This window comes from Glycine soja, chromosome 14, assembly GCF_004193775.1.
Source record: "Glycine soja cultivar W05 chromosome 14, ASM419377v2, whole genome shotgun sequence".
NCBI lineage: Eukaryota > Viridiplantae > Streptophyta > Magnoliopsida > Fabales > Fabaceae > Glycine > Glycine soja.
The window spans coordinates 8,172,722-8,198,241 of record NC_041015.1 but is presented as its reverse complement, the minus strand read 5'-3'; the positions used below and the strand labels follow the sequence as shown (position 1 = coordinate 8,198,241).

General features: G+C 34.4%; 3 protein-coding genes across 5 annotated transcripts; 2 read left to right on the top strand and 1 right to left on the bottom strand.

The window, feature by feature from the left end:
• Window positions 1–417: 417 nt before the first annotated feature.
• Window positions 418–7,134, top strand: LOC114383104 (peptidyl-prolyl cis-trans isomerase FKBP62-like). Its single transcript, XM_028342696.1, has 12 exons — window positions 418–694; window positions 952–1,296; window positions 1,862–1,942; window positions 2,035–2,115; window positions 2,653–2,847; window positions 3,379–3,468; window positions 3,908–4,083; window positions 4,315–4,437; window positions 4,528–4,674; window positions 5,764–5,891; window positions 5,984–6,104; window positions 6,824–7,134. Exons 1-12 carry the CDS (start codon window positions 523–525, stop codon window positions 6,911–6,913), a joined length of 1,749 nt encoding a protein of 582 aa, XP_028198497.1. The 5' UTR covers window positions 418–522; the 3' UTR covers window positions 6,914–7,134.
• Window positions 7,135–13,668: 6,534 nt separating this feature from the next.
• LOC114384660 (WD repeat-containing protein PCN-like) lies at window positions 13,669–20,243 on the top strand. 2 transcript variants are annotated; one of them, XM_028344368.1, is made up of 11 exons: window positions 13,669–13,960; window positions 14,064–14,198; window positions 14,390–14,681; window positions 14,779–14,842; window positions 15,045–15,158; window positions 15,317–15,479; window positions 16,856–17,009; window positions 17,238–17,905; window positions 18,492–18,688; window positions 19,061–19,342; window positions 19,690–20,243. In XM_028344368.1, exons 1-11 carry the CDS (start codon window positions 13,799–13,801, stop codon window positions 19,976–19,978), a joined length of 2,520 nt encoding a protein of 839 aa, XP_028200169.1. In that variant the 5' UTR covers window positions 13,669–13,798; the 3' UTR covers window positions 19,979–20,243. The 2 variants fall into 2 exon arrangements, with proteins under 2 accessions (XP_028200169.1, XP_028200170.1); XM_028344369.1 differs by having other exon boundaries at window positions 13,670–13,960; window positions 17,328–17,905.
• A 1,073-nt stretch (window positions 20,244–21,316) lies between these two features.
• On the bottom strand, window positions 21,317–23,187 carry LOC114384661. 2 transcript variants are annotated; one of them, XM_028344371.1, is made up of 5 exons: window positions 22,987–23,187; window positions 22,300–22,878; window positions 22,113–22,193; window positions 21,913–21,985; window positions 21,317–21,803 (listed from the first exon to the last, which is right to left on the bottom strand). In XM_028344371.1, the coding sequence occupies exons 2-5, from the start codon at window positions 22,678–22,680 to the stop codon at window positions 21,781–21,783; spliced, it is 558 nt and encodes a 185-aa protein (XP_028200172.1). In that variant the 5' UTR covers window positions 22,681–22,878; window positions 22,987–23,187; the 3' UTR covers window positions 21,317–21,780. The 2 variants fall into 2 exon arrangements, with proteins under 2 accessions (XP_028200172.1, XP_028200171.1); XM_028344370.1 differs by having other exon boundaries at window positions 22,300–23,187.
• Window positions 23,188–25,520: the final 2,333 nt, after the last annotated feature.

Genomic DNA, 25,520 nt, shown 5'->3' with positions numbered 1-25,520 from the left:
GTATAATTATCATTCCTATTTTGTCCCTTTTTTCCTCTCCTACTATAAACTTTTCAAACTTTGGACTTAAATAGCAACTTACTTAAACCCATACTCCTATCAAGAGTCTCATCACAGATAAACAATTATTATGAGTTACAAATATAAAAGTATTTTACATCATTCAATACATAAACAATTTTCTTTGAATAAATATTTGTTCATGAAAAAAATAGTCTTGTACACCATTAATTCAGTCAAAAACAGTATAAAATTTTGTTATGTTGTTGCCGAGTTCAAATTTAACATGTATAAATAAATTTATTGATTTTTATAGAAATTATTTAAAATTCATACCTAATTAGATTTGATTTCGTCAAAATTTTAAAACCTCAGCATTGAAATTAAACACTATATATTTCATTCAGTTCGAATTAAAAAAATTATTCACGGTTTGTTTGTGTTCCCTGTACTCACTCACTCACAGACACAGTTCAGCAGACACAGAGGCGTGGTTGTTGTTGTTTTGACAATCCGAGGAAAATGGTGGTGGTTTTGTCGGATCAGGATGAATTCGACGAGGAGCCCGGCGAGGTTGTCGATTCGGCGCCACCGCAGAAGGTCGGCGAAGAGAGACAATTCAGCGGTTTCAAGAAGAAGCTTCTCAAACGCGGACAGGGTTGGGAATTCCCCAACTTCGACGACGTCGTAACTGGTTAGTCTTAGTCACCAAAAAGAAATGTTCAATGTTCAATCTACTGATACAAAATTTAGTTATTTACCACCTACGGAGATATAAGGTTGGCGCAGTGGTTGGGGGAAGTGTGAAGGGAGAAGGGAGGGGGGAGACGTCGCAGTTTTGAATTCCCCCAACCGACATTTCTAACAAAAACTAACAAACTAATATTTGCCGAGAATTTTTTTTTACCACTTACCACTACATATAACGTTTTGTTACATTATTCGTTGCAGTTCGCTGTGTTGGAATTGGAACATTGCTCGATGGAACAACGTTTGATTACACTAGGGAGAGGGATCGACCTAGAACGTTTGCTCTGGGCAAAGATGATGTTGCTGCTGGGTTGGACCGTGGGATTTGCACTATGAAGAAAGGGGAGGTGGCATTGTTCACGTTGCCCGGAGATGGTGGTGATGGTGATTTTACGCGTGATTCCGACGGCTCGGTTGTGCGGTTTGAGGTGGAGCTCGTTTCGTGGATCACGGTGGTGGATGTTTGCAAAGATGGTGGAGTTGTCAAGAAGATTATGGAGAAGGGGAGTGGGAACGAGCGCCCCGGTGATCTTGATGAAGTGCTGGGTAATCTAATATAGTTGATTGTGATTGATTATGCATAATGCATGCTTTTTTCCTTCCCATGGATTGAAGATATCACCAAGTTAAGTGTTATATATAGAATTTGATTCTCATAACCATTGAGTGCTTGGATCAGCGCCAGGTTGTTCCAGCATAATGAGTGGTCTTGAGTGAGAGAGTGCTTTGTTGTCCATAATGGTCTTGTCTGAGTTGAATAGGTACACATAATTGTTTCCTGTGAAGGGTGCATGTGATTTCCCACACACAAAAAAAAGACAAATTGATTTTCATATTTTGTTAATGTACAGATTTTTATACTATCAACCAAGTAGAAATTAGATATGATTTTTAAAGTAATTATTACTAAAGGCAATAATCTTATCACACATGGTGATCCATGATTGGATGTCAGTGTAAAAAGCCTTTACACTGTTAGGGCATTTTAATTTGATTCATGTTGTTATTCATTTTGATGTTCTTTTTTTGGTTGCTGTATTGCTTTTGGCATGTTTTATGAATAAAGATTGTGCCGGCTTATTAGTTCTTGTTGGATATTTTGCTTCTGCAGTGAAGTATCAGGTGGTGCTTGATGATGGCACTGTTGTTGTGGAGACACCGGAAGGAGGAGTTGAGTTTCACGTGAAGGATGGTAATAATGTTGAGTTGTGCTCTTTTTTTGATGGAATATAATTTCGTTTTTCTTCTCACAGTTTGTTTGACCAATTATGGTGCTGGTTGTAGGTCATCTTTTTCCTATATTGCCGAAAGTAATCATGACTATGACAAGGGGAGAGAAGGCTGAATTAATTGTCCAACCACAGTGTACGTTTTTTATTGTTCTAATCTGCCTACAATATCTGTATTTTTGTTGTTTTTGGCAACCAGATGAAAGGTTTATTATGTGGGCATATATTTCCTCATTTTGTTGAGATGCACGAAATTTTGGTCTCAAAATATGACTCTGATTGAAATGAAAATGGTGTAACCATCTTTGCAGTCCATTGAAATGATTCTGCCTTCTTCCAGCCAGTTTCTGTTTGCTAGCACTTTGGTTACTTTACCATAATTGCCGTTGATAAATTGATCAGTCTAGGGAACTGCAAGCATCAACATCAGTGCATCAATTGTGAAAGCCAATTGAAAATTAAGCTAGCTTTTGGCATAATTCTTTTCTGTAAATTGGGGTTATTCCATTTATTCTTATTAGATTTTGCTGCTTCTTTCAAATTCTTCTTGGCTACAAATTATTCCATATTTGGATGTCAGCTTGGAATTAAACTTTTATTCATTAGCTTGATGGATATTGCAGTCCACTATCTCTTGTAACTAATTTGGAACTTATTTATATGGTTACTCCAGATGCCTTTGGGGAGAAGGGGAGAGAAGCTGGCAGTGGGCTCTGTTCAATTCCTCCGAATTCAGTGCTGCATGTTAATATTGAATTGGTATCCTTCAAACCTGTCATAAATGTTACTGGTGACTCCAAGGTGATTAAAAAGATTTTGAAAGAAGGAGAGGGTGTTTTCACAGCCAATGAGGGTGCAAATGTTACTGGTAAGAAAACAATACTCATTTAAGCTCAACAGGTTTAACCACTTGGGTTGATGGGTTATTAATGTAGTTGATATGAATCATAATGGATCTAGAATTGTAAGGATTAATGTCATAAGATGCAGGAGGAAATTTCAAATCTATGGCCATGGCCAGATGTTTCATTATAATCTATATTAGCAGAATCTTTGTGTGACTCTAATTTTTCTATTTCTGATTTCTTTCATTTCCTTTAGTGTTTAAATAATAATCTAGACAGGCCACAATAGTACAATCACACAAATAATAATGATACAATGACTATTGTTGTGGCCACCAGAGACAAATAATACAAATTGCACCACGTAACTTGTATATAGCTTCTTTCTAGAATGGTTTCTGGCTAAATACTCCTATTCTAAAAAGTTTGTTGTTTCTTTACAGTAAGAAGGCACTGCAACTACAATTTTATTTATTGTGAAAATTAAAATCCAAGAAGAAAAGAAAGAAAGATCCTCAGTTTACTAATTGCTTTTGATGAAATTGCTATGGCAGTGAGGTTTACAGCTATGCTAGAAGATGGCACTGTATTTGAGAAAAGAGGAATTGGTGAAACACAACCCTTGGAATTCATAACTGATGAGGGTGAGCTTATTCTTATCCTTCTTTTATTATGCTCTTTTGTATGTTTTTTAGTTAGAATATATGAAAATATCTTATCATAACTTGGAATGTCTTAGATTATGCTCTAGGATTAATTTCTCTATTTACTCATCATTTAGTCTCGGTTACCATATTTCCTAATCTAATCATGATTTGTTTCCCTATTTAGTTAATATTATGATTAGTATAAATAAGGGTTAGTGCTCTGTTTTATGAACATATACTCATCAAGACATTGTAATAAATCTCAGTTAATATTGATTCAATGTTTCATTCTATTTTATCTCTTCCTCCCATACCTAAAACTTCATAATTTCAACATACACATTTTCACCCTTGCTTGGTAATGAACTGAGGATTATTGAGTATTTATGACATCCAAGAAGGGATGATAATAGTGTTTTTAATTTGTTGTCTGTAGAACAAGTAATTACTGGTCTAGACCGAGCCGTGGCAACAATGAAGAAGGGTGAGAGAGCGATAGTTAGCATACATCCTGATTATGCATTTGGAAATGTTGAAGTGAGACGAGATCTTGCTATTGTGCCACCAGGCGCGACTGTAGTCTATGACGTTGAGATGATGGATTTTATTAAGGTAAGAGGGTGGAAAAATCTTCCGCCATGTCCATTGAGAAATTGAAGATCACAGGTTTTCCTATAGACTGATGGAAACTTTATCATTTACCAAAAGAGTGGAGAAAACCAAAATGACTTGCAGTATGCTTTAGTTTCTCTTTCAGTCTATAGTTTGTCTGTTAGATACATATATGTATAGTTTCTCATGCAGCATTGCTTTCAATAGTTCTAACTTTTATATGATTGAAAGGAGAAAGCACCATGGGAATTGAATAGTAAGGAGAAAATTGAGGTGGCTGGGAGGATGAAAGAAGAAGGAAATGTATTATTTAAAGGTGGCAATTATCAGCGAGCAGGGAAGAAATATGAAAAGGTAAATCCTTGACTTGTGTTGGCTTTGGGTTATTAAGATTCCTTTAGTTCATGATTTCTGCCAAATCCATGATACCTTGTTCTCTCACAGGCTGCTGATTTTGTTGAAGAAGATGGATCCTTTGGGGATGATGAGCAAAAGCAAGCTCAGACACTGAGAGTGTCATGCTGGTTGAACGGTGCAGCTTGTAGCCTTAAACTTAATGACTTTCCTGGAGCAATCAAGCTATGTTCACAGGTAACAGCCAATCAAGTCATGCATAAGATTTGAAGCAGCCAATTCTATGAGCAGATTGGCTAATTGGAGAGAATAACCATGGTGGGAGAAGTGATAACAAGTTGTATGCTTTAGGTATAACAAATTGGTAGCTTAAGGAAATCAAAATATTTCTCACGAGAGTCCCGGTCTGCTATTTCTGAATTATGAGTTTCTTGAGGTAACTAACTTGTATGCAATAGTCTGATAGAAATTCTTTCGCATAGTGCAAATACTGGGAATTAACTGAGATTACAGAAACAGAAATAATAGTGTTTCAAATATTCAGAGAGTGATAATTGTGTTCTTACAACAAAGCTAGGTTTTTAAGGGGCTAGCTTCCTCTCAAGTTCCTCCCTTTCCACTGAATTATTGCTTTCATCTCCTTGCTCCTTCTCTTTGCTTTTAACAATTAACACTTTAACAGGCTTCACCCTTTTCTCACTCTTCCTTTCCACTACTGTCAGATGTCTAGACAGTTACAAGAGAATCCCTCTTTGTGTCCCCTTTTCCTTATCTCTCTTGCTCACGTGGGTCAATAAGACACCACATTTCCCGTTATGTCTTCACATACAGACTCTAGTAATAGAAGAGTATCTTTATCTGTCAATTATATATTCTGCCAAGTTGTTTCATCAGATGATGATGCATAAATGGCTGTAATGGTCAAGGGGGCTTCAACACTGGTTGTGCTGAGATTGTTCTTTGCATATTTAATATTTAACAGGAATTTTAGTATTGTTGTATGCTAAAGGCACTTATATGTTAAAATTATGAAAAGATTGACACTATATCTTCTCAATTTCTAGATGAATAATGGCAATGCCTAAATGTAACTACCACAGTATGGGCATAGAAAATTATTATGTTGGCATATGCAGATACTGGTAAATTTGTAAAATAGTTAAATGGAAAATTTTCCACATATATTGGAAGCTTCATGTATGCTGATGCGTGCCTGTGTGCAAACAAGGAAATGGATGGATTAATATCAACTCATCATTCAACTTCTAAGATGTATGCCTAGTTATTAGAGTAGCTATCATAATGAATTTCTTACAATTTTCTCAGGTGCTTGATGTTGAATTTTGCAACGTGAAAGCTTTTTACAGACGAGCACAAGCATATATAGAAACTGGAGATTACCTTTTAGCAGATGTAGACATCAAGAAAGCTCTTGTGGTGGACCCACAAAACAGGTACTTAAAAGGGTTGATTATCCAAAAATAAATTACTGTTGGTTTAAAATGGATGCTTCTCATTGAAGAAACAATGATTTTTCATTTTCCAGGGAGGTGAAGGTAATCCAGAAGAAATTGAAGCAACTTCAAGCTGACAGTGACAAAAAAGATGCTAAGCTATATGAAAACATGTTTGCACGTAAAACAAAGGACTCGCCCATGGCTATAAAGGTGAATGTTGTTGTTTAGACTTAGTGACTCTTTTTGCTTGTGAATTTGAAATTAGGAATTTGTCCTGCTTTAAGTCCTGCATACCTATTCTTTTGGGAGAAAATTGAGTACAAGTAGGGTTGAAATAATAGACATACTTCTTTAGAAAAAGAAAAGCTAAAAGGAGAGAAAGTAAAGATGTTAATTTAACCATTAATTTTAGGTAAGGACGTATGGTGCTATGGGTATGATAACAGGGTCGACTTATGTTCACTCTTATATTTTATTGAAAATGTGATTTTGGGGCAGATGCAGAACCCAAATTATTGTTGTTTGTGTGGATCTAGAGTCAGATTGTGTGTATGCACTTGTGAATTGTTCGTCAATGACCGAATCTTAACTAGGAGAGGTTCTTTTTTTAGATCCCTAGGCTTACATTGTTTAATGTGGACATCGTTTTCCGATCTAATAACTGCTTGCGGATCTATGAAGCTAACATGGGTGCTACATAAACATGGAATTTTCCTTCCTAGTCTAGGTTGATGCCTTGATAAGGCAATGGGTAAAAAAAGGTTTCAACAATTCCCATGTTTTGTCACTATAGGATTTTTTTATCATTTCTTCTCCTTATCATTTTGTTCTTAGTCGCTGTTGTTTTTCGTTGTAAAATATAAACACCCAATGTTGTTGCTTCTATTTAAATTGTATTTGTAACTAAAGCTCTTGCTTTTCTCAAACAGAGATTGAAGGTTGAAAAAGATGAGAGGGAAAATGAAGAGGTTGCAAGAATGGAAATTGATGAAGTTGCTGATAGCCCAGTGATTCAATAGTTAATTCTTGTTGAACCTGTATAGATTATAATATAAAGTTTCTATTAACAAAATATATAAACTAGTAAATGGAAGTTGCAAATTCGATTCGGATGAAAATCTACATGTTCCAATAGAATTCATTCATGTATACCATCTTGTAATATTGCCACATTTCAGATGAACATTATACACACTACATTCGCATGCAAATCTTGTTTAATTTTAGCTCTTTACATTTATTTTGGATAGTGATATTGTACCAAACACCATTAGGTGGCTAACAAAAGAAAGTGTACTGTTGTTTAAGATTCTAGTAATATCACTTTGGTCAATGATTTTTTGATCCTTAGGATTTACAATAACTCATTATCGTGTTCGTCCATCAATCAATTGATGGTTAGACTTTCCTTGACAGTGTAATTTAAGAGGAGAGAATGTTTAAATGAGAACTACAATGAATATAAATAGGCAGAATTTGATAGATTTTTTAGCCAATATAATTAAAAATAATTTAATTTAAAGATAAGAGAAAATAAAGGAACATAATAGATAATTGATTAGAATCAGACCTAATTTTATGTAACAAAAAAATCAGAATCAGATTTTATTTTATTACATCCAATCTTCTTCAAAAATATTCAAAATTGCTTTATAATTATAAAACTAACTATACACAAAAATTAGTGAATACTAAAAGAAAGAATTTGAATAAAAATAACATATTTTATAATTTGAATTAGAATTAGAATTAGAATATATGCTTGTGCTACTACTTTGAATATTCAAATCATGAAAATCATACTAATTATAATTACCCTAATTACTATAATTATGAAAGTTTATAAATGAAAAGTAAATAAAAGATATCATTCAAATTTCACCATAAATTTTTTACATTCTTATCATAAATAAGAAATAACTAATAGAGAATATCATTTTAAGAAGTTAAAAATATTTCTTTGTAAGAAAAAAAGAAGTTAAAAATAATTATAATGTGAAAAAAAATATAAATTACAATTTATAATCTGTATTTATCATTAAAAAAATTTATAAATAAAAAGGAATAGATATAGTAATTTGCAATATCTCATTATACTTAGCAACGATTGTAAAAGTAAAAAGTAAAAAATTAAATTAGGGAAATTATAATTTTTATTATATTAAATAAATAATTAAAAATTCAATTCAATTTAATATGCAAACTTAAAAGACATGTATGGAGAGGTGCTATGTGCAATAAAAAAGACATATATAAAGAGGTTATCCGTTTTTCGTGTGTTGCTTACTCTAACTATCATTGCATTCCCTTTTATATATATATATATATATATATATATATATATATATATATATATATATATATTACATTGAAAAATTAACATGATACTTATTTGGGACAATTTTTATTTCAAATGTGATATTTGTTTTAGGATGGAGGGAGTAATACTTTATTGTCAGTTAGAACTATGCATAAAAGAAGCAAAAGTTAGGAACAAAAATTAATTACATATTTACATTGTGAGTATAAGTGGTAAAGTTAATTTATACAACATAATTTGGTCAGATGAGGTGCATGTTTGCCAGGGTGTCAAATTCAATTGGATCGATGTTAGTGAAAAGCAACTATGTGCAACTTCTACTGATTTTGGCTATTTGGACGTGGAGAAAGAGTATTGATCCGCGTTGGTTAATCTTTTTCCAAACACGTACAAAATATAAAGATATGGTTCTCCATAAACAAAGAAACCAACATTAAGTATATTGTTAAGATCATTTCAACAACAATCAGGGAAGCCCTTTTTTCTCATTTAGAAACTGAAAAAATAAAGAAATTACTCTCCATATTTGAAGCAGAAAGATGTTGAGGCATAATATAAGTTTAAGCTCTCTGCTCCCCAATGAACTTAAACCTTAAATATAACATATATGAAAGTTTAAAAGAATACTCTTGACACATGGAAAAGAAGATCTACTTAATAATAGTTCTGAAAGTTGAATGGATTTAATATCTTTCATACATGTTTTGTCACCTAGAGGTTCTTGGGCTTGCACCTATGACTATGTGTCTTGGTTTTACAAGGTTTTTCATCCTATGTTATTCCATTGGAGGAAGGACAACCATCACATGGCTTTGTACATTTACCACCCGTCAGAATATAGTCACAGCTTGGGCAACTACTGGTAGGATAAGTATCAGGTGGAGACTACTCTTGTCAGGTAAAACAAACGATCTTGTTGATTTTTTTTATGCATTGTCGCTGAAAAATAACTATTAATTATAATGTAATTGTTATTGTAGGATTGATTTCAAATAGCGCCAAAAGTTATGAAAAGCTTGTTGAACCTTAGAGTTGTGCCAAAGGACATGGGTCATCATCAATTTATACAACAAGCTTTGGAATTGTTGTAAGAGGGTTTGTGACGCTCTTTACCCCTCACACATATGTACTAATAATAAAAGAAATAAGAAATCATAATTAATTTAAAGTTCTTAAAGCACATTTAAATAAAATCCTTTCAAAATGGTAAAAGACTCACATTCACTTCATTATTACCAGATAAACTTGTCAGAAACATTTTTTGTTCAAAACATCATGTAATTAAGCAAAACTCATGCCTTAATGTCACATCTTATCAGAGCATTGTATCCCGACGTTTTTCAGCACAAGGTTCCTTAAAGCAATTCACCTAGTCATCTGCTTCCACGAACACAAAGTTCGAGATCTTCACATGATCCAAACACAAACAACACACTAGGAGTGAGTTATCACATTCCTAACTAATAGAGAGAAACAAGACAACATGTAGGTATAAATATCATATAAACAAAATAAAACTTACTTAAACATAGCTCACGTTATTTCACCACTTTGTCGCCCAACATCACATCACAACACAACACGTCTCATTCATTTTCACAACATTCACGTATTCAAGGATCAAAACACAATATCACCAAGTCAATCAATATCGATAAATACATAAGCATTATGCAACATATACACAAAGACTCAATCTTATATGCAATGTGGTACCATATCAGTGAAAAATCTCGTCGGGCGCCTAGGAGTACATGACAAGACAAACCACACACTAGTAAGTCAGGTCACTCTCATTAGGTAAAATCATAGGGAGACCAGTTAGGGTCACACTGTTTTGCGAGAATGCTTCAACCATGTGGGATCGACACAACTTAAAGGAGCACTCAAACCAGATGTATTTACCCCCAAGGCCTACACTCCGAAGAGTCCGTCAGGGTCTCTCCCTCCTGATTCAGGTCCAACTCATAAAACATTTTAGTACACATACTCTAGCTATGAACTGTATAAAACACACGACTCCTCAATTGTTCTCAAAATAGTTTTATCTCATCGCGCTTGTGATTAAACTCGTCGGGTCCCCACAGTGGTTCCCATCACAATACTCATCGCGGATTAACTCGTCACCCTTAAAGGGTCTTAGCATTAACTCGTCGCCCTTAAAGGATCTTATAGTTGTGTGATTGTACAATTCATAACTCGCAACTCAATGCACACAACATCTCAACGCACATATATATTACGAGTCAATAGATACTCAATTTATCACATATATTCAGTCTCAATCACAATGGTATAATCCCAAAGTAGCATGTTATCACACCTCATGAATCATATACACTTTACCTATGAACTATGCAATACACACAACTATTTAATTGTTTTCAAAAACATTTTAACTTGTCGTGCTTGTGATTAAACTTGTAGGGTTCCCACAATGGATCTCATCACAATACACGTCACCCTTAAAAGGTCTTACAATTGTGTGATTGCACAGTTCATAGCTCACAACTCAATACACATGTATTTCACATTTCATCACAGGTTCAATTTATCACATACTCACAATTTGAATCACAATTTCATAATCTCAATATAGCAATTTATACAAAAGGTTTATCACAACATGGGGAGTAAAATTCCTCAAATAACTTTACATAATTATATCAAAATCAATTAATCAAAATAATAGGTATGAAAAATAAAAACACCAAGAGAACTCAATTTTATCAACCAATTCACCTCAGGACATTAATATTGTATTTAAAATCATAAAGGAAAAATTCAATAAACATCCCAAAATAAACCCAATTTAATCTTCTAAGGATCTCTACACATGTTCGTTCTAATCCCAATTGCAATAAATTCATTCCTTACCTCTAAGCGGACTCACGTGTGTATTGTGACAGTGATAGCGGCATCTCTAGTGGTTTTCTGAGATTCCTCAAGCTTTTCTTTTGATTGCTCTAATAGGGTTTCCAAGCGTTAGAGAGAATGGAAGGGATTGAAGTCTTCATTCCACTGTATACGTGCGATACATATTTCTCCCTCCACAAACATTATTTTCCAAATCCCAACGGTGAAGATGTGCGTAAATGAACCATGAACCAGATATCCAAATTTCACAACAATCCAACGGTTAAAAATCTAGAATCATAGTTTTACTGAGACAATTTTGGGGTTCTGCGGGAAAAGAAAAAGCTACGATGAAAAGGGTATTTCTCTCAGCTCCGACATATTTTCATAATTCCCAATGGTGAGAATTTTTGGAAACGAGTTCCAAACCTGGTGCTCAAATTTCACGATGATCCAACAGTGAATTAGTCTAAGATCCTCCTTTTTCTGAGACAGGTTTGGTGGTATGCAGGAAAGAGAGGATTTTGGGAGGAGATGGGAAAACGAAATTGAAAGGAAGAGGAGGCGCAGAGAGTATCGTTAGTATAAAAACTGACCTAAGATGCATTTATTTATAGTTAAGATACTTACAACCTATTATTTACTCTATTTTTCTTTGTTTATTATTTTATAAACAAATACTCTATTTTTTATTTCCTATCAAATGAATAAATCAAAAAAAAAATTTTCCCTTCAAACCATTATTTTAATTAATAACATTGTTTCTCCTTGTTCATTTTATTATAAAAAAACCTCGTTATTTTCTAAAACTCTATTTTTTTAACTAAAAAAAACTTTTTAATTTATATACGAAAAATGGGATGTTACAAGGTTTGTAGTTGGGTGTAGTTTTGGACGCAAAGAGACCCAAGAAAAGGACTAGCAAGGATGGTGGCAAAGATGACAGAGGTCATTGACTTTTTGTCGTATTGTTGTATTATTAGTATATTTGGATGCATTATGCACAATTATTGTTGTTCTCGACTTATTTTAGTTTATGTTAGATTGAATTACTTTTTTTTTTTGCGTTCAAGGATTGTTTAAACAACATGCGCCTAGTAATAAGAATTGTTTTTTCAATTGATTCATAAAACAAACATTAACATGAACAACTAAAGAAGCACTAATAATATAAACTTTTCTTAAGAAATACCCAATGTATGATTTTTATAAAGAACAAACATGACTACACAGATGTATTACAATCAGAGCAATGATCTCATCAGCAGATCTGGGTTTCCTTGGTTTGCACAGCAGGGTAAGGACTTCATATGGAGATTGACTAAAAGTTGCATTCAACCCAATTAGACCTTTGCTACTAAAATTTGAAAAGATGAAAAATATTTTTCCTACATCATCGTCGCGTTTAAGCTCCATACACTCGTATTCAACACAACCATCTCCTACATAAATAGGTTGGCGGTAAAAAAAGGTAAAGTAAAATTTTGCTACCTCCAATGGTGTCTATAATTGTTTTCCTTAAAGCATCAAGTGACATATCCTCACTTATTAAGATGACTTTAGAATCACTAGGACATTCAAACAATATCTCTTTAGATGATGAAGTCATTTCATCATCACAATACACAATGATAGGTACATTCTCCATGCTTTCAGTAATATGGTGAATATTAGGGCAAGAAAAACTATTGGAACTTTGGGAATAGTGGTAACCAAGCCTAGAACTCTAACAGATCCTCTTGGAGTGTTGGGAATGAAAATGAAAATTCTAACTAGAGTTTTGGGGATCCTAAAAGTAAAGATTCAAACTGGGACAAGAAAAGTAATTGGAATTTGGATTTGGTGATGCTAACCAAAACACCATTTGGAGAAGCAAAAATAGTTGGAACACAACAAATGCCTCAAGTGATGACTTTGGTCCGACAATATAGACGATTTAGACTGCGTCTATATTTAATATGGTTGGTATGCGTGTAAAAAAAAGTAGTGTTCAGTCAATATGTATTAGGAAAAGTAATGTTCAACCAATAAAAGTAGTGTTGTAGTGTTCAATCAATAAAAAACGCAAAATGTTTTTTTTTCTTTTTTATTCAATTTTTTTTTAAAATAGTACAACAAAATCAAGATTTGGTTATTTAAGTTTTTTTTTATCACAACGGAATAATGATTTTGTTATGATAAGGGGGTGCCAACAATAATAACAACGAAATCTCAATTCTATTGTGATTAAAAAAACTTAAATAACAAAATTGAGATTCCATTGTGATAAGGGGGTGCCAAAAAATAATAATGAAATTGTGATTCCTTTGTTATGTCTAGGGAGAAAAAATATAAAATGGAATCACGATTCCACTGTGATAAGGGGGGATGAATTTGGTTATTCAAAGAAATAATGATGCCATTGTGTAATTATGTGGGAAGGACATTCTCGGAATAAAAAAAATCTGTCTTCCCCTTGGTAGGGGCCAAGAGTAATTCTAGTGGGGCAAATAGTAATCCCCGTGAGAGAAGCTTAATGGGCTTGTGATGCCGAACCCGGAATGTTATATACGGATCCATCCAAATCCAAGTCCCCGCTTAAACCTCAGGAACAAAACCTAACTAATAACTATGGCCGCATTGTGTTACTTTCTCGTCTTCTAGTTTCTCTACCCTACTATTCTTCATTCTTCAAAATCAAAATTTTCACTCGCACCACACTGCACAATTTCGGAGTGTGGCTGGCTCCATGGCTGAACTCTACAGGCTCAGCTCCGTCGAGTGGAGCCCTTCTCCGGTCATCGCTTTAGCCACCAGCTTCGACGGCTCCCGAGTAGCCGCCGCTCGCAAAGACGGCTCCCTCGAAATCTGGCTCGTCTCTCCCGGCTCCATCGGCTGGCACTGTCAGCTGGTAACATCCTAACTAACCATCATTTCACTCTTCAACTTTCTCCTTTACAACGTCGTTCCCTTGTTGTTCTCGTTCTGATTCATTTGATTTTTGGCGCTTGCAGACTATACACGGAAACCCTAACGGAAGAGTGACGTCGCTTATTTGGTGCCCCGGTGGCCCCGACGGAAGCCGCTTGTTTTCGTCCAACATAGATGGCTCCGTTACTAAGTGGGATCTTTTCCACTTGACGCAGAAGGTATCTTTAGGAGATAAGATAATAGTGCGATTCAAGCCTGTGAATTCTTTTAAGTGTTTCATTGAAGCTTGTGAACTATTTTATGTGTTTTTTTTTTTGTCAGGGTAATGTTTGTTTGTTATGGTTTGGTCTTTATTCTTTAAAGTGTTTTTATTGTGTGGGTTGCTTAATTTGACACGTGGTGCTTGCAGACGGTGCTGCCATCGGACGGTGTCACAATCTGGCAAATGGCAGGGACTTTCCCTAAGGGTGACGAGATCGATGATAAAAGGAAGGGTGAAAGAATGGGGAATGGGTTTCATGGTTTTGATGAACATGAGAGCAGTGAAAGTGATGACGATTCTGATTCACCTGGTTCTCCCGAGCTTTCAGTTGGTGAGTATCCACGCGTGGCGATTGCTCTCGACAATGGATGTGTGAAAATTTATGATATCTCCGACACAGATGAATTTATTCATGTAAAATCTATGCCCCGGGTCAAAGGTGAGGTTTTCCTCAAGTTATTTGTCTTGTAGCAGGTTTCCCTTTTGTTGTTTTGCGTTACTCTCATTAAGAGGATGTTTTGTGTTGTGGTTTGCAGGGCGAGTTTTAAGTGTGACTTGGAGTACAGATTCTAATTACGTATATTCAGGAAGTAGTGATGGGTACGTATTGAAGTTGTGATTCATAAAAGTTCATTGTGTGTGCTGCTAAAGTTAATTTATGCTTGTCACCTATTTTCTTTTTTCTAGAAACCAAAATTGTATGCTTGATTTTAAGTAGATCTGGCAACGTAGACATTTATTAATTGGTGTCTTTACATCATTAAGTTTCCTTTATTTATGTTTCTTGTCTGTCTCCTAACAGGTTGATACGATGCTGGAATGCTACATTGGGCAATGAAATCTATAGGATTACAGCTGGACTTGGAGGGTTGGGCAGTGGACATGAACTTTGCATATGGTCATTGCTGTCTTTAAGGTGATAGAGAATGGATCTTTTTGTTGAATTGCCTTCAAAATGAAACTAAATATGCATACTTCTGCAATCCACACCCACCATATTGTTATAATTTTGATGGTAGAGTTCTTTCTTCCTATTTGCAAACTCTTGTAGCTAATTGGTTAGTTATTATCTAGGTCTGGTACACTTGTTAGTGCGGACAGCAGTGGTAGTGTCCAGTTTTGGGACAGTCAACATGGAACTCTCTTGCAAGCACATACTTTACACAAGGGACATGTACACGCTCTGGCAGCATCTCCTAGTCATAATAGGGTGTTCTCTGCTGGTTCTGATGGCCAGGTACTGAGCTGCATGATTTGTGAATCTTATGAAACCGTTTTTATTTATCTTTTTGACATTTCAATTGGCTGCTTATGTATGTGTATTTGGTAGCTGTTTGGCAGTATATATTGACATTACTTGTTAGTTTTTCACACATTTATAAGATGTTATTCGCATAATTGCCATTGTTGTTGAGGTCAAATTCAAGTAGTGGCTATGTATATTTCGCTCTGCACTTTAAATTAATATGTTAATATGTTTTATGTGCTGCCACATGGGAATGTGTATGGTGTTTTCATTGTTGGTAATGTACATATATGAATGCCATATTGCAAAGAATAGTAGAGTTAAAGGTTTAAATAGTATAATGATTGAGAATAAGTGGAAACCAAAAATCACAAGTAGAAATTGAAATGATTAAAAGGATATGGTTGAAATGGACCACTAGAGAGGTAGTTCTATTCTCTCGGATAAGATGAAAGGCATGTGAGGTTTCCACTACTTCTCTCCAAGGATTAAAGATGACAGCGATGATTTTTTTTGGTTAATATTTGGTTGCATAATTTTGTCAATAGAAGTAAGAAACAGTGATTTTTACAAAACATAGAAATTTGTAGTTTGAACATTTGGTTTTTGATATTGAGATGGTTAGAAGCCTTTAGTGTAATTTTATGAAGAGTTGATTTAGCAAGTATCGAATTTCGCATGATTCATAGTGTCTCATCATTTGTGATGATTGATTAATAAGTGAATATTGAAGGTTTGATTTGATAAAATTTGATCTGATCCAATCCGAATCGATTAAAATTAATGTGATCGGATAAAAAAATGCCACAAATCCAATCCAACCAACCCGACTTGTGCCCACCCCTAAGAAATTCAATAACATGAAAAATATTTTTGTTTGTTTTGGATTTCTATTTCTATTTTTAGTTCCATTTCTATTTATAGCAAGTTAGAGTGTTCTTTATTAACTTACAGGCAAATTATTGTGCATTTCATCCATATAATTGAAAAGTATATAGTTTTTTGCTAACCATATGTATAGTCTTTGCATTCTTGTTTGTTTCCTGTTTTTTTTTTGAAAAATAAATAATCTTACATATGTATCTTCTGGATGTTTCCAATGTGTGGGTCACTGTATCTTGAATTGTTCTTAGTGGAGGTCCATTGTTTATCATATTTCAGGATATAAATTTGTATTTTGTCAAGAATAATGAATAATGATGTCCATTGAATAATGAATATTGAGTCAGTATATTGTTTTGTTGCTATTATTTATTCATTAATTTATTCTGTTGTCCTGTTTCCAATCAGTTGCAGTGTTATCTCATTCGTAGTCTGTTGATGATGTGAATTATAATAATGTAGTTTTAGTTTTTTTTTATTTGAAGGTTATTCTTTACAAGCTATCTAGTAGTCAGTCAGCATCATCCGATGATATCAATTCTCCATCAACAATGAAGAGATGGATTTATGTTCACTATGTAAGGGCTCATACACATGACATCAGGGCCCTAGCTGTTGCTGTACCGATAAGTCACGAAGGTCTGTTTGGAAGTTATTGTTCATAAAATTTTTTTGCTATTTTTTTTTTTTGCAAATATTGTATGAGCTGGTTTGGATGAGCTTTGGGTCTAAAGCAAGCATTCTTAGAAAAGTTAAATTTTTGTTTTTAAGAGAAAAGTAAATGTTTTTCTTCTATTTTCTGACAGTCAATATTTCATTACAGCCAACTGTACTTTTCAATGCTGATAAAGTGTTTCTTTGCTGTAGAAAAGCTTATCCAAATGGGCAGTATCTTTTGTTGCTATTTAGGCATTTGGCATGTTCCGTTCCTTAGCTGTGCATTTTTGTGTAGCACAGATATTAAGCCAGAAAAGAGGATTAAAAGAGCTCGACGTGCAGAAAATCCCATTAGTTTCCGTTACCATAAGTGGGCTCATTTGGGGGTTCCTATGCTTATCTCAGCTGGAGATGACACAAAACTTTTTGCATACCCAGCGAAAGAATTCACCATGTTTTCTCCTCATGATATCTGTCCTGCGCCTCAGAGAACACCCATTCAACTAGTGCATAATTCTGTCTTTAACCAACGCAAACTGCTTTTAATCCAATCTTCGCAAAAGATAGAGGTTCATTTGCTACAACTAAAAAAGGTCTGCACCTCTGGAGGCTTTACAAAGAACGATGTAGTGGCTGAAGTCAAGAGTAAGGGATCTCGGAAGATAATTTGCAGCACCATTTCTAATTCAGGGGCACTATTTGCGTACTCTGATCATAAAAAGCCTAGTCTTTTTCAATTGAAAAGGAATGAAGTTGGAAAAATCAAATGGGATGTTAGAAAAAGGGAGCTTCCTCAGATATTACCATTTGGCCATTCTATGATTTTTACTCATGACTCCTCCAAGTTGATAGTAGCAGGTCACGATAAAAGGATATATGTAAGCTAGCAACATGCTTCATCTCTATTATGATTAAATTGTGTTTTATTTAAAGTATGGGTACTTTATTTCATAAGGGAATTTCTTTTGCTTGTCTTTGCAAGAATTTCTGAACTTATCCAAACTATGGTTATTTTACTCTGTACTTTTTGATAATCATGCTGTGCATCATTTGTTGTTTGCTATTCTGGCCCTTGTTTCATTGGAACTTTGTAATTTATTTGGACCTGAAGACTGTTTAAAGTGAATTTATGTTGTTTTCCGTTATTATTATTATTGTCCAGATAGGATTTGAGTGTCAATCAACTGTAATTTGTTATCATATGCTCATGTAAGCTACCCTGTTTTTTCTTTATTTTTGGTGATTTGTTGAACAGTGCCCTTCCACCCACACACACAAATGCATGAGCACTTGTGATGGTTGTTATGATTATTTACTAGAATTTAAGGTTGAATTAATTGTAAATTGATTTGTATAATTAACTTCTAAATTTCTCTTTTGGTTGATTTACTTGTCAGTGGTTTCAGAAGTGTTGAAAAATAATCTATTTGTTTTATCAATACTCTTTGCTTTTGAATGTTATAGGTTGTGCATGTTGGGGGGGCAGATGAAGTTAAGTCAGAATTACTGCATACTTTTACACCCCTTCGCGAATCACAAGATCAAGAATTACCTCCAACTGAGCCACCCATAACAAGATTGTTTACTAGTTCTGATGGGCAGTGGTTGGCAGCTGTGAACTGCTTTGGGGATATATATGTATTTAACTTGGAGATACTAAGGTATTGTTTCTAATATGGTTAACTTTTTGTTTTAATTCAGGAGACCTATTACTGTAGCTGCTTTGCAGCGGATAGCTTGGACATGTTATTGCTTAAGAAAATTGAAAATAAAAGTACAGCCCTTTGGGGGAGACACACAAATACACGATACAATCTTCAGAAGGTTTTGATTGGATGTTGCCTTTCTTTGTGGTAGTTTACAGTATCATATTGTCTGTTTAGGTGTAAAAATAATTTAACTGTTAATTCCTATAGATCCCTTTTTCTTGGCGTGCACTTTGATTGTAGGTGGTGGCAATGACTGCATGAATTATTTGATATTGATATTGATATTTTGTTGTATTTAATAAAATTAACCTGCTTTTGCTACAGCCAGCACTGGTTCATTTCAAGATTGGATGGCGCCTCTGTTACAGCTGGTGGCTTTCCTCCCCAGAACGACAATGTACTGATAGTTACAACTTCCTCAAATCAAGTGTATGCATTTGACATAGAGGCCAAGCAGTTGGGAGAATGGTCCACAAGACACACACATGCTCTTCCTAGGAGATACCTTGAATTTCCTGGTGAAGTTATTGGGCTCTCATTCCCTCCATCAGAAACTTCATCTTCTCCATCGGCAACTTCATCTTCGGTTGTTGTTTACAGCTCCAGGTATGCCTTTTTATTTTCTTTATAAATATGAATTTGACATCTTGCACTGGTGAAATGATAAAAAATTAAATGAGAAGTAAATGTAATGAGAAAATACTTTTTTTTTTTTATATATGAAACTAATGGCTTATTAATTTAATACTCATGATTTATTTTATTTTATTTTTATGTTGTATTTATTACATGTTTTATTCTGGGGCTTCATATATATCATGTCGGTTGGTTTCAGAATTGTGATATTAACCATTCATGACTCAAAATAGGAACTATGATTTCTGAAAATATTGTTTTTCTTTTTATTTATTTTTGAAGTATTTTCTCATGTTTGGAAATTGTTCTATCTTCAGGGCTATGTGCTTGATTGACTTTGGATTGCCCGTGGAGCAAGATGAAAGTGATATGCTAAATACTAAAGATTCAAGGGCAAGGAATTTACAAAATTTTAATGTTAAGAAGAGGATTGAAGTTATGAAGGAACATAATAGGAGGAATTTTGAAGTTATACCTTTCGAGAATCCTGTTTTATTTTTAGGTCATACTGCAAAAAATTCCATCTTTATGGTTGACAAACCGTGGTTGCAAGTGGTTAAGAGTTTAGAAGGCCGACCAGTCCACAGACATATATATGGGACATGAGGCATTAAGCAAACCTAGAGAATTGTTCTCAGCTTGAGGGGATACATTATGGGGATAAAAGTCCCTTGTTTTTCTTTTTGTCTCTTCAGGGCTGGGGACCTAGAATCGTGTATTGTGTTATCATAATCAATTTTGTTCCATTAGTAATAGCTTCACTTCACAATTTATTCTATTTTTTATTTACACATGTTCTGTACTTTTACTTTTGATAGCACAAATTTCAAACCTTGATAGCACAAATTTCAATCACTTGCCGGTTTTTGCTGCTTGTAGTAGAATCTTTTGACACTTCTAACCCTATGATTAAGATGTAATTAAAATTTCGTATAAACAAAGTGTAATTTTGTGCTGTATAATCAATTTGTAGGAAGGAATAACCAATGTTTGGTTTGCTATGGACTACTTCATAAACTCGTTTTTTGATAATTTCGTACTAGTTATTTCCTCGACTGTTATTCGTTGTAATTTAGTATAACTGAAACTATTTTTCATAATGTCATGGTAAGGCATTAATAGGTCTAGGTTGCAGCAAGCGCAAAAAGAAGTACAATTTCAATTGGTCTATTCTTATTTTCTATTCTCTAATTTTGATCACTCGAAAACCAACTTTATTTTTTACATTTTGCATTTTCTAATTTGGTCTATAACTTGCAAAGCAATGTTACACTTTCATTCTAAATCTTGCATCTTCCAACGTAGGCAATGAACGTGTGCTAACACCGTAATTTCCAATTACAAATATTAATTGAATAATACTCAAAAATGACTAGTAAAATCGGGTGTGCTTGTCCGTTTCCAAATATTTGTGTTATTTTTTTCCAATAGATCCATGCAGTTGGTTGGAGTCTGAGGATTTAAAAAATTACGAATAAAAAGATTTTGTTGGATATCCTACCAAAACAAAATATTAAATAATTGTACCGAGTGTTATGAATGGATCACATTTCAAGGGGGTGGCTTTCACAAGGTGGTGGGTCTGCCCCGAAAATGAAGCTTGGCTTTTGGTTGCATTTGGATACAGTGTCCATTTTGGGGTGTGAAGCTCACTTACCTTGCCACATTTACCCACCCAAAGTGGTTGTGAGCTAGGCTGGCAGTGGCTGAACTTAAATCAAGTGGGTCACTACTCATTACTACTAGCCCTTTGGATTTGATATATGCATGCTTCATGGTGAAATGACTTTTTCCTTTTTCTCTAGAATGAGTGGTGAAATTAGTTAATACAGTTTTGTGCTTTATTATTACTGGTGAAAAAGGATGAGTAGTGAATGGAGATATAAGATTGACAAAGTGGTTGGGGAATGATGAAGGGAGAAGCGAGGAGAAACAAGAGATGGCGGATTCGAATCAGCTAGTTGACATTTCAAACAGGACTAATAAACTAATATTTGACGTTAAAAAAAAGAATGAATAGTAAATACCATTTGAAAGAAAGAGGAGTTTGTGGATAGTATCCAAAGAAGAAAACCTGGGAGGTACCAGAGATGCCTGCCACAAATGACAACAAAAGAAAATGGAGGACAGAAACCTTATTCAGTTTCCTATATTCTCTTAGGTTGCTTCCAATAGCATAGGCAGTAGCATAGCAGCAGATTAAAAAAAAAGAGAGGGTAAAATTACAACATAAGAGCTTTTCTTTTTTCAATATTTTGGAAAAAATGAAAAGAGAAAAAGGGGAAAAAAAGAAAGAAAGAAAGAAAAAGAAAAGAAGTTCCTTTTGACAGACATTGAGTAGCTTCTCTCCTTTGACATCCATTCTTCTGGTCTCTCTTTCCACAGCAATGCAGCAATAAACAGTGAACTCATTTCCCTTCATCAAAACCACCTGATCAGTGATGTAACAAAGAACTTGTTAGATATTTCCTTTCAAATCTTTATTTCTTTTTTTTTGAGTAACAAAACAGAATATTTAAGACAAATGGATCTTCATTCACCTTGTTCCTCTGAGGCTAGTTTTCCACCAAGAGACTCTAAGAAACCAAAGTGCTTCTGGAATTTTGTCTTTCTCTGCATAGACCAGCAAATTTAGCTCAACACAATAAAAACTGTGCAATTCAAAGGGCTGGTTGTAGCTATAACTTATAATGCAGAATGAAATGATTTAATAAAAGAATTGGCAATAGAACTTGAGTACCTTTATTCTTGTTGCAGATACACATTGAGAAAAATCCAATGCACTCTCCACTGCTCCATTCCCTGAGAAACTATCTTGCTTCTGTACAACAACAACAGAACCAACCCATTAGCATTTTTTTTAAGAAAAAAAAAATTTGCTGCTAAGGAGAAATTATAGACACATATATTATGTCAGTGACACTAACCTTGTGACTCTCCTTGGAAGAGTTGAAAAAAGGAGAGCTTGCGGTGTCATCAAGAGGTGAAGGCTGTTGACTTCTGCCATATTCTTTGACCTTCTTGTTCTTCTTTTGGGATTCTTTGGCTTTAGAAGAAAGGCAAGGATACCAATTCTGACAATAGCATTCATTATCATAATGTGGAGGTCCAGAAGAAGCATCAGAGACCATGGACAAATCTTCCTCAGAGTACTCCTCCATTCTTGCTCCTTTTCCTTCACACTCCACAACACCACCTCTCCTCTGGTAGTAATTTTCAGAAAGAGAGGATTGGTCCAAATAATGGGTCCAGCCTGATTCACTAGCACTACTGTATTGTGAAGCAGCAGATATATGATGATAATCCATTTCTTTCTTCTAGTATTAACTAGGCACCAAGGTTGGTGTTTTCTATAGATGCTCAATATGTATTGTATGATATGAAAATATGATCAAAGTGAAAGATGAAAGATCATATATAGTGGTAGAGGACCTAGCTAGAGGTAGCTACTTTGCTCTATCTCCCAATGTCTCTTACCCCTTGTGCTTCCTTCTTATGTAGTTCTTCTTCTCAGCATAAGTTAGAAAAGGAGTAAAAGGAGAATTGATAAAAAAGAAAAGAAAAGAAAGAAAAAGAAAAATCATTAAACTAAGAAAGAGAGAGGGGGATTGCACCAGAATTCTAAACTGGTTGTGTCCTTTTGCACAATCCTTTCGTCTTCTTATTTTATCTTTATGCGAATGAATCAATATTGCCAGTTGGCCTTGTGAACGTGTGTGTGTACGAGACTGTCTGCTAGTGAAAGAGTGAGAGAATGTGATAAGGGGAGAGATTATGTATGATTTATGGCAGCATTTGCATTTACATTACCATGATGCTCCCATTAAAAAGATGGTGCTGTCCTTTCAGGACAAAAGTTAATCTTAATTTGGCCAAGTCACAACTAATGATACTTTAATGATTAGCTTTTTGTTTCTATTAATGGTTACGAAGGCTTTGCAAGTTGACTCCACAATAAATGCACTCTGCTCCCTCTCCTAAGGCTTTCCCTATTTTCTTTCTTCCACACCCTCAAACATTGTTTGTGCTTTGCAACAACCAACAAACTATAGTTTCTCCCTTCATTTATTTCTCATTTTTGCTCAACATATACTATGTCAAAAACCAATATTTACCACTCAGTGAAGTTTACCAGTTGTGATGTGAGTGAGGGTTACTTTGGTTTCTTTACCTCTTTGACAGCTGAAATTGGGCAACTGGGCATGTCACTAAAAAGTTAAAGGGCGGGGGGGGTTTACAATTTCAAATTTTTTTTATATGTATAATTGCAATAGTGGAACCATCTCAAGTGTTGTTTAATTTAGTTTGGTTATTCACTTTGACATAAATGACTACTTTGAGTAGTTGTTTGCTCTCTCGTACTAGAAGTTCTACGAATGTGAATCTCCTCAATAGAGCTAGACAGACCCACGATTCATTGAAAGAAACCACTAATGACCACCTGATTTGAATGTCACACTAGTAAGAAGCATTTGTGCATACAATTAAAGACTGCTAGTTAATTACTTATTTGAGTTTTATCTTTCCTTAATGCTTAATTTCTCTCTTTAGTCCCAAGAGGTTTTACTTGGCCATGTTTTCTCTAGTGCTTTCCATTTTTCATGTCGATGATTTTCTTTTGGTAAATAAATATGGTACGATTAGGAGGCATCTTAATTATTATCAGGACGCCAAAGACATGTTAGGACTGTCAATAGAGACTTACCTAAAAAGAATAAACAGTTCTAGTTGGTCACAACTATCTTAACTTTAATCTTGAACGTCAAAAGATCTTCTTTGAGAGAATTACTCAATTCAAACTCATTCATGAAAAAGATGAAAGTTTAATCCAGATCTCTAATCACTAATATCAACTCGCATTGAGTAGTTACCGTTTTTTTTATTCAAATACAAAACGTTACCCATGTGGTATATCTCATAATTTCCTCAATAAATACACTTGAAAGTTACGCAGGAGTCAAATTTAATGCAGAAAGCGAACCACACAAGCCTTGAGAGGACAATGTACAAAAGATAACCATGAGGATGCAAGGGAGTCTAGTACAATTCAGATTCAGAAATGCCGCATAGGTACAATTTGCTCCTAGTGACAAAAACCCACCTCGTCCAAATGGTAGAAAATCCATATAGTACTTACGACACACCTAGGCCCCACTTGAGCTTTGCTCTACCTGTGATTTGGGTGGGGAAAAATATTGTCACATTTGGGTAACATTAGGCTTGGAATCTGATATTATGTATGTAGCTTATTGTATGTACTGTGTACTATGCAATGCATTGAACAGTAAAAAAAAAAACAATTCGTCGGTTGACATGGGAAACGTGATAATAGTATTATGAATAAATCTTGCTTTTCTTAGATTGGTTTCATGCCCTATTTACTATTTAGAATTAATCAATTAAGGGTAGTCACTGACCCTACCACATTGCAAGAAGCCGGTGAACCCTCTCTAAATCTTTTTTATTTTTTCTTGTGTCGATTGACAATGAAATGTGACTTTATGTAAAGATCATAGGGCCACTATATGATTCTGGTCTGACTCCAATTGGTCCCGCCCCTTTTCATAGAATGTGTCCCTTTGCAGGTTTCTAATGCATTCTGCTCTGTTAAGCACTGGGGTTATCCATCTCAATCATAGATCTACCTGTAGAAGGTTCATGTCTAATCCATCATCTTAAATAAACAAACAAACATACACTATTATGTAAATGAAATAATCATGGAATTTAGGAGTTAGGACAGCAATGTTTATCTAATAATGATGAGAACCAAACTGAGAATCTCACTCTAAATCTAAATGGTGTTATCATGCCTATCTTTTCTGCCTTCACTGAATTTGTTATAGTAAATATCTTGGTTTTGAAAGTTTGGAGTATGTCTTTTAGAGACGACAAATATCTTTTGAACTAAGTAAAGCAGTTATAGATTACAAAATTTACTTTCTAAATATTTAATAGAATTGTATACTTAGATATTGAACTAAAATTCTAAATATTTAATATAATTGTAAACTTAAACTCGAGAATACTAATTAAAGTGATTAAAGTAACTGTGATAATTTTGGAGTCTATTTGAGAACACTTTTTTTTTAATGTTGTTATATAAAATAATAAATTTCATATACTATGTGTAATCATTTATAATTTG